Source organism: Pangasianodon hypophthalmus, chromosome 12 (genome assembly GCF_027358585.1).
Source record: "Pangasianodon hypophthalmus isolate fPanHyp1 chromosome 12, fPanHyp1.pri, whole genome shotgun sequence".
Taxonomy (NCBI): Eukaryota; Metazoa; Chordata; class Actinopteri; order Siluriformes; family Pangasiidae; genus Pangasianodon; species Pangasianodon hypophthalmus.
The window spans coordinates 15896281-15912162 of record NC_069721.1 but is presented as its reverse complement, the minus strand read 5'-3'; the positions used below and the strand labels follow the sequence as shown (position 1 = coordinate 15912162).

The window sequence follows — 15882 nt, the reverse complement described above, 5'->3', positions numbered from 1 at the left end:
TCAGAGGAAAGCCCGTCTGAGCTCACAGACGCCCATGATTGGCTAGTGTCGCTGTGAATGATAGGGGAGTAGTCGTATGCCACCCCTCTCTCCCTGAGAGTGCTGCTGATTTTGCTCCCTTGGTCTCTTGGATTCCCAGCCATGGGAGTCATGCGATCTCCGGTTGATAGGGCAAACATTTTCTGTTGCTCCTCTTCGGAGCCCTAGGGCCCCTTTTTTTCTTTGTCTGGTGCCAAATCATCAGTATGAGATTTATTTGCATATTTATGTATTTTTCCTAGCACTTAATATGGCACTTTGAACTCTAAATGACTTTCTCTTTAAAAGATCAATTAATTTAAAAACATTATCTAACCTCGCATGTGAATTCAGCAAGGGCTTTCATGAATACTCACTAATCACTAGGGTATAAAGCTGTCAGGATGATGATATTTGAAAAATGTAATTATCTGACATGCTACTCACACATATTTAATGGGAGAGTACAAAGGGCTGAAATTGTGTTATGAGATGCAACACTCACATTTTTATGAGTGCTATTATATGCATGTTAAACTGAACATAGAATCTGGTGAGATCCTACAGGAAAAAAAGAAGCATGTTCATCAGTGATTAAAAAAATAATAATAATAATTACCAACAAAGAACCATGAGGAGTAAAGCACTGCTTCTTGTGTGTTCGAAGGTGGTCTGTTTACTTCTTGCCCTGAGCCAAGCCAGCTAAACCTCCACACTGGATGGAAATTACACTGAGGAAAGTAGAGAGAGAGGGAGGAGGAGAGAGAGAAGAGAGAGAGAGAGGGAGGGAGAGAGAGAGATGGTGAAAACAAAAACCATCCATTTGACATTCAGTGACTCATGCTGCCTAACAATCCTTACACAGGGGAGATTCTCAGAGGTATTCAGAATTGCAGACTGTGCCAGCACACACACACACACACACACACACACACACATATATACACGCTGACCAGCTGCAGAGCCACAGGGTGGTCAAGCTTGATTTCAGGGTGGCTGTTCCTGGTCATATCAGATCTGTCCATGATGTGTGTACCAGTAGGTAAAAGACAGGAAGATATTTCAGACAACAAGCAAAAATAAAAATATCGATCACACACATTTCTTTTTTAAAGAATCTCTGTCTGTGAAAGCGTATACAGGATGTTCCATTAAGGAACTGATCTGTTGCAAAAACTGTTCACTCACAGTCACAGGTTTATTTGAATATAAAGTGGACAATGATAACCTGTTAAGGTCAGGAACAGGCAATTTTCAAACTTTTAACTATTAATTTTACCCTTGTGTGGCCTTCACTTCTTGCTTCCACTGGGGTCTTCACTGGGTCAGATTGACCGAGACATAACTGAGAACAAATGGCCATAAAGGACAAATAGAAAACACACAAAACCAAATTTGCATCATTTTTAAATTTTCATTTATGCTTACACAAAATGATTCACATCCTTCTGAAATAACATTGGATGAAACAGAACTGTGTGTGTGTGTGTGTGTGTGTGTGTGCGCATTCATGTCTACAGTAGATGAACTAGAATAACTAGAACTTGAGTACTGGATAAACAAGCACCATTCAAATGTGCATGTATGTCTACACAGAATACTGTGTACAATATTTATACTGTATATCGGCACAGCTGTGATCCAGCCATAGGGACAAGGCCGCAGGCTGAGTGCCGCAGGTAATCACAGCTGTGTTGATATTCAGTATAACAGTAGGAACGAATGGAAATAGATCCCGAAGAAGCCACACTCACTAATAGTCTGTTAGCTAGCTGGCTAGCTAGCTCACAATGATTTGTAGATTCCTGTTAAAGGTGCATCCGGAGAAATTGCCTTCCCTTCTTTCTTTTCATCTTCATCTGATGAGCTTTCATATGTTAAGTCAGAAGTTATATTCATGAAAAATTGTTTGCCATGTCCACTGATGATGTTCCTAACTCTACTGTAGTATTGGTTTCAGTGGGACTGTTGCTACAATTGGAATTTTATATGGCAAGCGGAGTGATACAAATAGTGAAATGTCCCAGTCAGGTTATACTAAATAGAAGCACTCCTAGAAGACAACACGTCCACTCAGAGCAATGGACCTCCTTTACTTTCTAACAATTTCCCCTAAGTTATTTTATGATATATTTCAGGTAGCAGTGTCTATATAAGCCTTTGTGCCTTTATAAGCCTGAAATAAATTATTACTTTTCAGACCAGAACTGGTATATCTCTTTATCTCCAGTTGATAAGATCTGCAACTAATCTTGTTCTCTATCATTATAGATCACATAATATTATTCAATATTCAAGTCTATAGAATATGCCTACGACATTCAATATTTGATTGTTTTGGTTGTCAAATAGCAAGTACTGCAGGGGATGGATAATTTGCAGGGAGCATCTAATTTGCATTTGGATATTGTTGATCTATAGGACATGGCCCTCTTGAATTGGTTAAGTGGGGCTTTGGCTATGGACCTGCATTTCCTGACAGTTAAATTGGAAAGTGTGATCATGAATATAAATCACTGCTAGCGATCACTTAGCCAACTGTGGAGCTCAGACAATATTAAGGCTCTGGTTTCTTTCTCTCTCTCTCTCTCTCTCTCTCTCTCTCTCTCTCTCTCTGTCTCTTCCACTTTCTGCATGTAAGTTAATTAGGCATGTTTTGTCCTCAACTGTCTACCATTATAGTTATTACAGGAGTTTGTTTGGAAAATGGAGTGGGATGACACTCTTTCTGTTTAGCCATTTCATTGTGTGCTAAAAGGAAGGGTTCTTGTAAACAGAAAACACCTTCCTACTTGCTTGTGATGCCCCACCATCTGTATACATTCATGCAATCTCATACACAGAGAAACATCTGGCTTAATTGTGACACACATGAGATGCTTCTCCTGCCCTTTACATGTATGTGGCACCAGAAGTGTATCAACAGTGCTGATTATTTTGTTGCATCCAATACATGAAGGAAGACAAGTGTTCTCAGACCTCATGTTCTTCTTGAACATTTTGTATTTGAATTAGTCTTGTGTTTATTCCAATATGCATCAGCTATCATAAAGACTGCTTTTATCAATTTTGGTGTCAAGTTAACAAGTTGGTGTCACCTGAGTCAAGTAATATAGATTTGTGTTGACATAAAGTTGTGTTATGACACTTTCCGTAATGACATACAATCATGACAACTGACTTGGTAGTTCATTGTACTTCAGATCTATCAGAGTGACATAATGGTGATGATTTGATATTTTAATTATTAAAACCAAAATCCATCTACACTTACTGTCTACTTTATTAAGAACACCTGTACAGCTGCACATTCATGCAGTTATCCAATCAGCCAATCAAGTGGCAGCAGCAGAATGCAAAAAAACTGCAGATACAAGTCAAGAGCTTCAGGTAATGTTCACATCAAACTTCAGAATGGGGAAAAGTGTGATCTCAGTGACTTTAATTGTGGCATGGATGTTGGTACCAGAGAGGCTGGTTTGAGTATTTCAGATACACCTGATCTCCTGGGATTTTCACACACAACAGTCTCTAGAGTTGGTGTGAATGGTGAATGGTGTGAAACACAAAAAACATTGCGTGAGCGACATTGTTGATAAGGGAGGTCAGAGGAAAATGGCCAGACTTATTTGGCCAGATTTGTTTGGCCAGATTTGTTTGAACTACCAGGAAGGATATAGTAACTCATAATATCACTCTTTACAGCCATGGTGAGCAGAAAAGCATCTCGCCATGCACAAAACATGAGGTGGATGGGCTACTACAGCAGAAGACCACATTGGGTTCCACTCCTGTCAGCCAAGAATATGAATCTGAGGCTACCATGGGCACAGGCTCACCCAAACTGGACAATTAAAGATCAGAAAAAAAACTCCTGGTATTTTTCCAGGCTTCAACTGTCCAGTTTGGGTGAGTTTGTGCCCATGATATCTCCGTGCACCATTCTGTGCCATCCTTTTTGGGATGCAATGACTTTTTCCTTTTTTTTTTTTTTTTTTGCTGATATATGGTAAAGGGACTAACAGGTCTTTTTACTTTGATTTTGTACTCTTCCAGCTGGACTTTGTTGTAGCTATAGCTATTGTGTCTACAGAGCTAAGCAGGTGCATTGCTCTTGTAGCAAGCAACACAAATAGTGGGTTAACAACAATAAACCTCACACTGTAAACACAGAGTTGCACTGTTTTACCCTAATGACATAGTGTGGCATCAAACCACTCTCTCACTCATATAGAGTTTTTGCTTGGTCCACACAATATTTTTGAAGCATGACTGAGGACATGTTCCCTTTGAGTATATGGCTTTTAGGATTGCTGTTACTGTGCCTCCAGGATCTCTCTTGAAATTGGAAATCAAGTTCTTCTCTTGCAGAAACAATGTCTCCCTGCACTCTACTCCCTCACTTTGAAAAATTTCCCCCAGTCTTATTTGTGCTTACATTTGGCTGAAAAAAATGTCCACTTTTGTGGCATCTCAATAATCAGCTTCACGCACTAACCAGCTTCTCAGTAAGTGTGCATGAAGCTTTACCTGTATTTTGTTTCCAACATCATGTGAGACTGTTTGGATTCCCTGGGCTTGTTTTAAAACCTGATTGCATCTCTTTTTGCTTTTTTCGGTCTGTGAAAGCCTATCATGACATTGGTTGCTTTTTTCCTTATTCTGTCTTTTTATGATGATTGCTTGACTGAGAATTAGCTCTAGATCCAACTGTAAGCTTTCTGACAGTGGTGTTGATCCCTTGTGCCTGCCTGTCTCATATCATTTATGCTTGCAAAACAACAACTGGCAATACTGTGCTAATTTATGAAACAAAGTAATTAATTCACCAGACTCTTGGCACCTTCTATTTTTCACGACTTCACCTGTCAATGTTGTCATTGCTGAATATGCCATTGGACTTATTATCCTCTGTGTTTGTCAGTGAGTTCACTTAATAGTCTTCACTTCATTCAGAGACCTGAAGCTATGTGAAACTTTTGAATGTATAAATCCAGCCAAGGCAACAACCACGTCAAATTCATTGTGGAGACGATCCACCATGTTTGTTTCTGGCACTTCATCTCCTTCTCTCTCTCACTCCTACCATGCCAACGTGTTATTTTTAATTTATACACCACTGCACATCTGTACTGTCTGTAGCCACCTTAACTCCGTGCTAACTTAGTAAGTGCATTTTTCACAAAAAGTTATCTGGAAAACATTGTGTGTTATTGGTGATTCGTGTTAGCTTAGAAATTGAATAAAAGTCTTGAATGAAATACCTTTAACAATGTCCATCTTATCTGGACATTTTATGAAGAATAAAACCAGATAGTATACAGTGTGATTGACATTGATCCATGCATCAGTTGGACAGTGTTTACTTGTGTGTATGCCTGATAACAATGATAAACTCGGAACATAGTTTAGCCACTTTTATTAAAATTTAGCAGGGTTTATTAAGCAATTAATAGACTAATTATTACAAGTATGTATAAATGTAAAAATATGAAATTACCCTGACTAGGAACAAACTAGGAACTTGTACTTGGCACATGTGGCATAATAATCACAGAGGAAACCACACTCAATGGCTGTGTTTAAAATGTTTTAAAGAGGCTCTGATAAGCTGGAAAACAAGCTGCAGGCAATAATACTCAGGCAAGCTGGGGCACTTTGCATACAATTTCAAGGACAGGGTCAACACAGAGCCAGGCTAAGGCTCAAAGTTCATTACACCTGGTCTCATGCAAAATCCAGTTGGATATATTTGTGACTGAAGTTGCGAGAAAAGTTATAACCAATAACCTTGCCAATCTTCAATTCATTAGAATCATTTTATTCACTAAATACATTTACATGTATTAGGAAGTTTCTTGGTGCTCTGTCACAATACAATATATTCAACACAGTTTACAACACACATCACAGACAACTCAACACAATTACAATCCTGACATCCAAATATTTCACCTTAAGCAGAAATTGGTAGATTCAGCTGTAATTTATTTTACAGTGTAGGTAGAAATAGCAGCTGAATGCAGTTCAGAGTGTATTAAATGGAGTGGTACAGTTGTGATATATAATAAATAATAATAGCAATGATATATAGCAATGGCAATAAATAATAATAATAATAATAATAATAATAATAATAATAATCTATTCATATTCATACAAATTGAATTGTGAATTCTTATGACACATTACACAGCCAAACATCCTTTTATTTCAATAAGCAAGTCATTATTGTATCTACAAAAGAATATGCATCATATAATACTAATAAAAATAAAAATAAATACAAAAAAAAAAACAAAGAGCAAGATTTAATAGTTCAGTAGTGTTGATTATGCGGGTGATACTCTTTGTTGATACCTTCTTACATTCAGTCCACACATTGCAGGCTTTCACTGTGGTACTGGAACACCAGTGAAACTGTAACATAATGATTAGCACCATGCAATATTCAGACCACACGTTGACTATGTGTACCTCAGTGCCAGGACAGTGCTGCAGGTACTAGATATTTATTGCCTTAATATTTCATAAAAACAGTACCAAGCCTTACTGCACTAAAACCTGGAGAAAGGAGAAACAAATCAAATATTCATTCTAACCTTGAGAATATAGGTTTACACTTCTCTTTGGATTATAACTATGGGTTACAATGCATAGACTGATCTAACAACTTAACAGCAGCAATGGAAGAGAAGAAAAACAAAACAGTTCAGCTGATAGCTCATTTGGAAATCTGAATGAAATTTCTGTCTGATTAAGCGAGTTGGGTAATCAGTTTAAATAGTAGAATGATGACAGTGTAAACTTTTAACCTGACTTTCACAATATGAATCATAGTGTACACTGAATGAGTGTTTGCATCAAGACACAGCTGATTAAAGTGGCAGCATGAAGAAAACACAAATTCTTGGTTTCTGTTTAATAAGGACAATTTAGTATGAGTGATAAAACTTATTTAAAACACAAGCGGGAAGTTAGCATGCTAGATGTTATGTAATGTGTTTGTAAATAGTCTATATATATATATATATATATATATATATAATTACAATATTTAGGATTGCTGAATTTAAAAGCCATGAAAGCTATGATCTTTATGTCAATTTCATGTAACATCTACAAATATAAATTATTTAGCATAGAATGGAGGAGATGTTAGTTAATTATAGGCTTAGGATGCACTTTCTCCAGGTTCTACCTGGTTAACCAGCTATCCTCCCAGTGGTATGAGTGTAGTGGTCATCTCTGATCACCTTTCTGGTTAATTTACCTGCCATGTTCCTCATGATATTGTTGGTATACGGTGACCAGGTGATTCTCACCTTCTCTGGTGGTTGGTGGTGAAATAAAACTCTAGCTATGAAAGTAACTGGCACAATGAACTATGGATATCCACCCTTGTGAAAAGGGTCCAGTGAAAGATGGCAAATACTGTGTCATACTCCATCATGTGACCTTTTGTCATAGGTGTCTGCATCCGAAGACCAGAAGGTGTCCGAGTAAATAAATACAAATAAAATTGAATTGAATTATCCAGGTGATTTTCATTGGCCCATTATCCATAGTCCACAGCTACATACATAACTAGAGTTTAGTCTAGAACCTTTAAGGGTTCTATATCTGTCTGTCTAGGGGATCCCTTAAACCCTTTGACACCTCACTGGGTTGATCTTGTGGTTGTATTTGGGATAACTGCTGAAAGTCACCCAACCATGAGATACATGCTCTATGACACAGGTTTCCAACACTACTCAACTGTAAGTTGATTTGGATGAAAGCTTCATCCAAATGAAGTAAATGTAAATTGTCATGGAGTACACCGTGTGGCACATTTTAGTGTGTTCCCTGCTCTAACACACCCCTTTCAACTTATTACTTAAGAATCGGGTGCGTTTAGAGCAAAGAAAACCTACATAAATGGGTTCCTATCAAAATGGGTTCCAAGTAAAAGCTCTTTAGAAAGCTAAGAACCCTCAAATATCCAATGATCTCTTTAAGAACCAAGTACAATCTGGAATCAGACTGAATTAATTTGGATTGATAAAAATATACAGTACATATATATATATATATATATATATATATATATATATATATATATATATATATATATATATATATATATATATATATATGTATATATATATATATATATTATATCATCAGTGTTAATTTACTATTTGTAATTTTAAAGACTATGCTTGGTTTTAGTCATGAAAACCAGCAAGGTGCACTGCATATAACATTTTAGATGAAGTGTATTGATATTTTCCAAAAGCTCGCCGTACAGTAAGTTGACATAGCCACTCACTGATATCATTTTTGTTATCATTCCCTGTATCAGCTCATCATTCAACTTATTACTTTCTCATTAGCAAAATCTATCTCACACCGTTGCATTGTTTTTAACTATATCTTAACTCCTGCAGCATGTATACAGCATGTATATATATGTAGAATATATATATAAAAAGGATAGTTGCCAGTTGTGGTTAGAGAGAGAGAGAGAGAGAGAGAGAGAGAGAATGGCAGGAGGAGAGATATGGAAACTCATTAGGTTGATGTTCTGTTCAAGTGGTTTGCTCTCAGTGCTCCAGATTGCAGTTACTAGATAGGACTCATCTACTCTGTGCTCTAAGTGCCAGAACCTCACCTTAATTCCCCCATTAAAAGCCCATCTGTGGGAATGGGCTCCTAAGCACTCTGAGTGTACTGTGCAACAAGACAGAATGGCCTGAATGGCCTGCGCTCGAAACACACTAATTTAATCTAATCTCTCTCTTCTCTCCTCTTCCCTATTCTCTATCATCCTCCCTTTTTCCCACATCTCTTTCAGGTTCTTATCTTTATATTCCTCAACCTCTCTGTATAACAAGCACAAATCTTCCAATATTTAATAATATTTTCTTCATTTTTTCACATTACTGTTCTTTCTCATTTTTTGTGTCTATGTGATTGCTTGCACACGTTAATTTTTCTGCTTGTTTCCCTCATCCTCTTATTTTCACTTTCATATCTCTCTCTCTCTCTCTCTCTCTCTCTCCCTCTGTCTCTTTCTTAGACAGCACGGCTAGCATTTTAGCGAGGCGGCGCCGTTTCCACAGGTTGACTCAGGAGATATATGAGCTGCCCGTGGTGGTGTGGGATGGAGGTGAGCCCCTACTGAGCAGCACCAGCACACTGACCCTGCGTGTGTGCCAGTGTCAGCGTGGTACCCGGCACAAAATCTGTCAGGGTGAGGCTTTCCTTTCTTCTGCAGGCCTCAGCACTGGAGCGCTTATCGCCATCCTGCTGTGTGTGCTAATACTGCTGGGTAAGTCCACACCCTGCAATTCCACGTTTAAACTCTAGTCATACATGACACTGCCTGTTTTTAGCTTTGGAGTGAGTTAATTCTATTTTTAAACATTTAATTTGAACACTGAATTATTGGCCTCACTGTAAAACACATCCTGCCCAAAAGGTCTAATGTAATAAGGACTCAAGGGGCCAAGCACAAAGTGAAGAATTGTCAAGCACCTGTTATCCATTGATTTGCCTCATGCACAGACCCATCATGGCTATTCTGTTGACTTTTTTAGCACATTAAAATCATCGAAATTAAATACTTGTCTACAGCTTAAACTCATATGTAATTATATTAAAGCAGATTGTTTAAACAACATGCACATTATCAGTTGTTTGCCTTGCTCTACATCCCAATCTCATGAAAAATCTTTAAGAATTCTATTTGCATTTCATATAAATGCTGTCATAAGAAAATGTTACAACCAATAAATCCACCTCTCATTGGATAGTATGTTCAGTTTTTTTGAGCAGGCAGTGCTGGTGCTAAGAAATAGCAGTGAGATAAATGGCCTGTAATAATACTGCCAGAAAGAAAAGGAAGATTAAAAAGGTTTTTTCTTTTTACATTTTGTGTTAAGATTTTCTGAAATCCACAGATATCTAAATTTTTCTCCTTTGACACTGCAAGAAAGACATCAACTTTTGAACAGTTGAAACACTAATGTTAATGCTACTGTTGATGCAAGTATTATTGTTTACTTTTTTATATCCTATTTATATTTATATTGTTTACTTTTTTATATTTCATTTGTGAGAATGAGAGGATTCCTGACTTAGGCATAACTTTAACAGCTTTCTTTTTCTTTCTGACATAAATATATCACCTTGTTGTGTTATTACTACACTTTTCAGTTCACTGAAAGTATTTTTTTTTTTTTTAGTTTTCTTCACATTTTGTCACTTTTGTCATTTTGGCCCATTTTTTCTTTGCCCAGGAGCAAAGATGCACACATTAAGCAGTGATAAGTGTTCTCAAATTACATAAATGACTAATATTGCCATGAGCACTGTGACATAACATATTTAGATGCATATAATGTAGGCTAGACCATTCTTTCATGTGGATCATGTGATCTTTTATATACAGACTTATATAACTATATTGACTGTGTTGGACACAGAAAACCTTTCTTCCTTTAAACTGTACTTCAAATATCCTTCCTCTACCACCAGCCCAAACTGATCAATATCCAATATGGTCGTGGGTCCCAGAGGTTATAACCTGGATATTTACCTGTTGACATTTGTCTTACAATAGAAAATGTGGAATGGGGAATATTCGGGCTCATAACCTTAAAGGTCAGCTTTGCACATCAGCATAATAGTGTTACTTTTACTTAATGCTGTTTTTCTTCAGTGCTGACAGAAACCTCCAGGCCTGTTGGTAAATTCCATTAGAAGGACAACAGGTGCAATTAGAGCACTTTCAGAAAACAACAGTGTACCAGCAAAAAGAGGGCAGATTTTGACATGAGGGGCCAATGTCCAACATAAATAAACCTGTGGAATGCTGGGATTGCAGGAAGATGTATCTGTGTGAGTGTGTGTGTGTGTGTGTGTGTGGGTGTGGGTGTGTGAGTGTGGGCATGTTTAGAAGATCAACTCTGTTATTGTCCCTGAATAGTGAGGCATGAAGGTTACACATATTCCTAGCATTTAGATTGGGCCATACACACACACAGTGGGTCAGATGAGCGGCGGTCAACCAGAACCAGGGCTGTATCTGAATTTTAATAGCAAGATGAAACAGAAAACCTATGAACACTAGCTAAATAGTGCATGTGAATGTAAATGGTTTGTGGATGATGTTTTGTCCTTTTCACTTGATGTTCAGTGATTATTAATGTGCCCAAGACTAGAATATAGGCTAAATTTCCTATATGGCAAAGCAGCAGTAATGTGACTCGATTAATAGAGAGAGATAAAGCTTGAGATGGAGAGTTGAAGAGTGTGATAAGTGTTAAAGTGTGAAAGAGAGTTAAAGTGTGTGATACTCACTTTATCTACTCCATCATAGTGGTGCCCTTCATCACTATGATGGAGTAGATAAAGTGAGTATCGCACATTCACAGAAAAAGACAGAGATAGCAAGAATTATCGCACAAGAAGGCCACAAAAAATATTTATAGTCAGAGTATTTAAAGTCAGACAGCTAAGTGGGAGAAGTGAATAAAGTATGGGTAGAAACTGAGAGAACAGGTGGGAGGCTAGAAATGTAAGAGGGACCAAAAAAACAAGGAGGTGCAGAGGCTGTGGGCAGCAAGAGAGTATGAGAACAAGCCTGGCTTGTCACAGGCCACTGATTGCTATTAAAATGTACAAGACCTGAAAACAGAGGCACAGATTGATTATCCTCTCTATTCCCTTCTTCTTTCCATCACTTGTCTATTCCCTCTGTGGCTCCGCGCTGGAAGGATGACTCAGCTTTTCAAGGACTAGAAAGTTCGAGCATTCACCTAGGCAGCCACTTTAGGATAAATATATCCCAAAGCCTGGTATTCCAAAACAAGTCAGCTCCTCCATAAAAAACCCACATCTTTCTGCCTAACACTCTTAGCAAAATCTGCATGACAATACAGTATAATAAAAAGAAGCAGCCTGAAATATGGCATAAAATGCATTTTGCTGTTTTTCTCCAAGTAGCGCTCCAGTTTAACTTCATTAAGGAAAATGAAATCTTTCCAAGCACTCACAAAGCAAAGATTAAACAGTTATCTTTACATTGGGTATAACTGTACCTCAGTGGCTTAATGATGCTTGAGTTTATAATTCAGTGTAGATAATAATAGAATGCAAAGTGTCTTTATGCTAATGGTTTTAGTATTTAAATCACGGTAGTGACTTTCTAATAGTCTCAATGGATTATTAAAAGAATATATAAAGGAATAAAATCTGAATATAACCAGAGGTCCATTTTTCCCCCATTAATTCCCTGATATTTATGCAAAATATACAATCCTTAGGCTAAATATATTATATAAGGAACCAGCAATAATGTGCCTCTTCTACCAAAAGAGTACAGTCGGTTAGGGCAAAATTTGCATCCATGCTAAAGACAGCTATTGTGTTTTATAGACTTACAGCTCCCAAATTCTACTGGAGCCCTGCATCCTAATGCAATATCAAATAAGTATTATTCACTTCCATTGATCTTTGCTCCATAATTTTCTCAACGATGCACATGTTTTATTAAGTTGACGTTCGAATGCTAATTTAAGACACAGCGGCTTTCCAGCTTGGCCAATCATTTACTTCTTATAATATAAATTCAGTATGAGGAATAAAGTTATTAAATGTATTACAATGTAAGTTTTGAGTGGATTTTAATAAGTTCTTTATTTTGAGACTTGTGATTAGGTTATGTAATGTAATTGGTCAGTGGTTGTGGTTCTGTTCTTTTCCCTTGATGTTCTTTGCAATGATTATTAAAAGACAACAATTTTCGTCTTCTAATCTAAAGATTTTGCTAAATAAAAAAATGGTTATTATGGTACTTTCCTATTATACTTTATATCATTGATTCATCTTTAGTCACAGTGAATTCGGAGTCTATCCTGGGAACACTGGGCAAGAGACGGGAATACGCCATAGATAGGACGTCAATCCATCACAGGGCTCTTGTTATATATCATCTGTCATATGTTATAGTTTTCATACTACTACTTTTCCATTAATAATACACCTTTTATACACATTTTTAAGCCTTTGCTGTTTTATTTAGAACAGATAAGCAGGCTACCACATGTTACACTAATATTATTTGCCATATGGCTTTTGCTGAACTGTAGCTTAACCCAAAATGTGCTACTGCTTGTTTGAAATTAAATATAAGTAGTTTGTTGCTTACAAATGCAAACATTTTAAATCTTAAATTAATGCAAAGTGATCACTAATATTTCTGTTTGTCCTTTCAGCAATCGTGATTCTGTTCATCACTTTGCGGCGAAGCAAGAAAGAGCCACTGATCATCGCAGAGGAAGACGTTCGGGAAAACGTGGTCACCTATGATGATGAAGGTGGAGGCGAGGAGGACACTGAAGCTTTTGATATCATTGCTCTGCGCAATCCTGAAGCTGCAGAAGAGCTCAAGTTCCGGAGAGATGTTCGGCCCGAGGGGGGTTATCCCAGGTCAGCAAGAAGACCCTGCCGCTATGACTGTAGCCGTCATAGTCCTACCTCACTGGAGACGGATGAGGATACAAATGTCCATGACTTCATTAAACAGAGACTAGTAGAGGCAGACCAGGATACTAGTGTACCCCCTTACGATTCGCTACAGACTTACGCATATGAAGGTCAAGGGTCACCAGCAGGTTCCATCAGTTCTCTAGGCTCACCTGGAATCCATTCTGAACAGGAGTACAACAGCTTGGATGAGTGGGGTCCAGAATTTAAAAAACTAGCTGAACTCTCCGGGGAGGAGGCTGGTATGGAACATGAACCAAATGCAAATGAGCCTGATGAATGCACTTAATTTTTTTAGACTGTTTAAAAAAACTTTGAACAACACACACATGTGCACACACACACACACACACACACACACACAGAAATAACAGACATAAACTGCTCTCTTTTGCTACCATGGATGTCATTGTTTTATCAATAAGGTCAAACGTTTTCAGACTGTTATCCTGCTGAAAAGACTTACTGACCTGCATTTTTCTTCTCATAACATTGGAGGAGATCAATTTGAGGAGGAAAACTTAAAAAGAAAAACAGAAAAAAAAATGGAAAAAGTTAAATATTTTCCCTGGTGTATATTTTTTATTGCTCAATAAAGTTCTAAAATGTGGACACATGGATATATGTGATAAAAGTGTAACTAATCATTTTCTGTCTAACATACATTGCCAGTCTAGTGTACTATGGGAAAAAACAATTTTCAGGGTTATTGCTGACATAAAATATGTATTTTTGTAATATTTTAGCACTTACACATCTTAAAACAATATACATTACATCACCTTTCTGCAAAGAATTAACTTTATTTCCTGTAGTGGAACATGTTACAAGAAAATGTGATTCTAGGTTTTGCATAGGTGCAGGATAGCTTGTGTTATTCATTTTTATAATATAATGTGCATAATCCACAGTAAATTCTGTTATTAGGCTAATATATGATGTCTAGGAAGCCCACAACATTAACAAATGTTAATGCATGAGAGCAGCGTACACTGTTCAAATATGTTTTCAGAGACTATAACAACAGCCTTCATTGATGAAATACTCAGACTCATTATACAGTAATAACCCATATTTCCATTAGCACTTCCGTATCTGTGTTTATTATTACACGTAAAGTTTCCTTTTATTACATCCTGGCTCCTCAGGCACTAGCCTCTCTTTCAGCCCTTGGGGTAGACTGATGTTTTATGTACACTAGACAAATGAAAGGAGGCATTAATGAATATTTTAGTGTTTATGTACATTCATGTCTGTATGTGTGTCAAATGTGTAAATCCAAGAGAAGGATACTTATTAGTGCTCGAACAGTCCATGTGGAACAGCATCTCTAGCTAGAAAGCTAGACATAATGCAGAATTTACAGTATTGAAAATATTTTCAGTATTCTTTCATGTCCAAAATTCAAATACCTAATAGAATACCAAATCATTCATAGGAGTATTTACATAAGAAATTTGGTATTCAAATTGGTATCTGTTATTTGAATTTAGGACATGAAAGAATCCAAAACAAATCCATAAATTAAGACAAATATGACTAGCCATTAAATTAAGACAAATAAAATAGGAGGAAGAGTTACTCTGTGCCTACAATAGCTCACAAGCTGCAAATGTTGAGCTGAATTACTGGAAGATTTCATACACACCACACTTAGGAAGTGCTCTTTCATCATTTACGTATAGTATATATTTGATTCAACCTATCAGTATTGTCATGTACAAAGAGAGTAAGAAGATTATAGGGTTATTGCACATAGCCAAATACATATAATAACACACAACACACATAATTTGACACTATTATTTGACAACATTATTGTATTACAACATTATTGCTAAGCATTATTTCATTACCTTCATTTCAGTGTGTACAGAAAGAGTGAGCTAGAAAGAGAGTGTTAGGCCCAGCATTTAATGTTAGCATACAGTATGCTTCTGTGTGTGTGTGTGTGTGTGTGTAGTCCCACTCTAAGCTGTTCTCTTGGCCCATATCATTACATTCTTGTCCCATGGGTAACACTTATGTCCACCTACACTGCATTTTGAGCCATGGGTTCAACAACTCTGCTGCTGCTAATTGATATAGACACACAAATAATACATTTTATGTTGTGTAATTAAAGATCCCAATAAAGAGGAGGGTAATGAATTTGACATAAAAGGCAATGCAATGATTTACCTTCACACATAACAGCACTAAATATATAATCAACTGCTCATCCCGTTCTCAAAGCTATCAACGTGTGTCTGTGCATATCTGGCCTATGGCACATACTCCTTCGGAGAAATGTGCTGCTTAATGCACAGTTTAAACAAGGGGCATTTT

General features: G+C 37.1%; 1 protein-coding gene across 1 annotated transcript in view; it reads left to right on the top strand.

Moving 5' to 3' along the window:
• Positions 1-14895, top strand: part of LOC113527780 (cadherin-18) — an 89788-nt gene extending 74893 nt beyond the window's left edge. The window contains exons 11-12 of the mRNA XM_026915916.3: positions 9083-9334; positions 13284-14895. Coding sequence (XP_026771717.3) covers positions 9083-9334; positions 13284-13843 — 812 coding nt within the window. The 3' untranslated portion in view covers positions 13844-14895. The remainder of the gene's footprint in view (positions 1-9082; positions 9335-13283) is intronic.
• Positions 14896-15882: the final 987 nt, after the last annotated feature.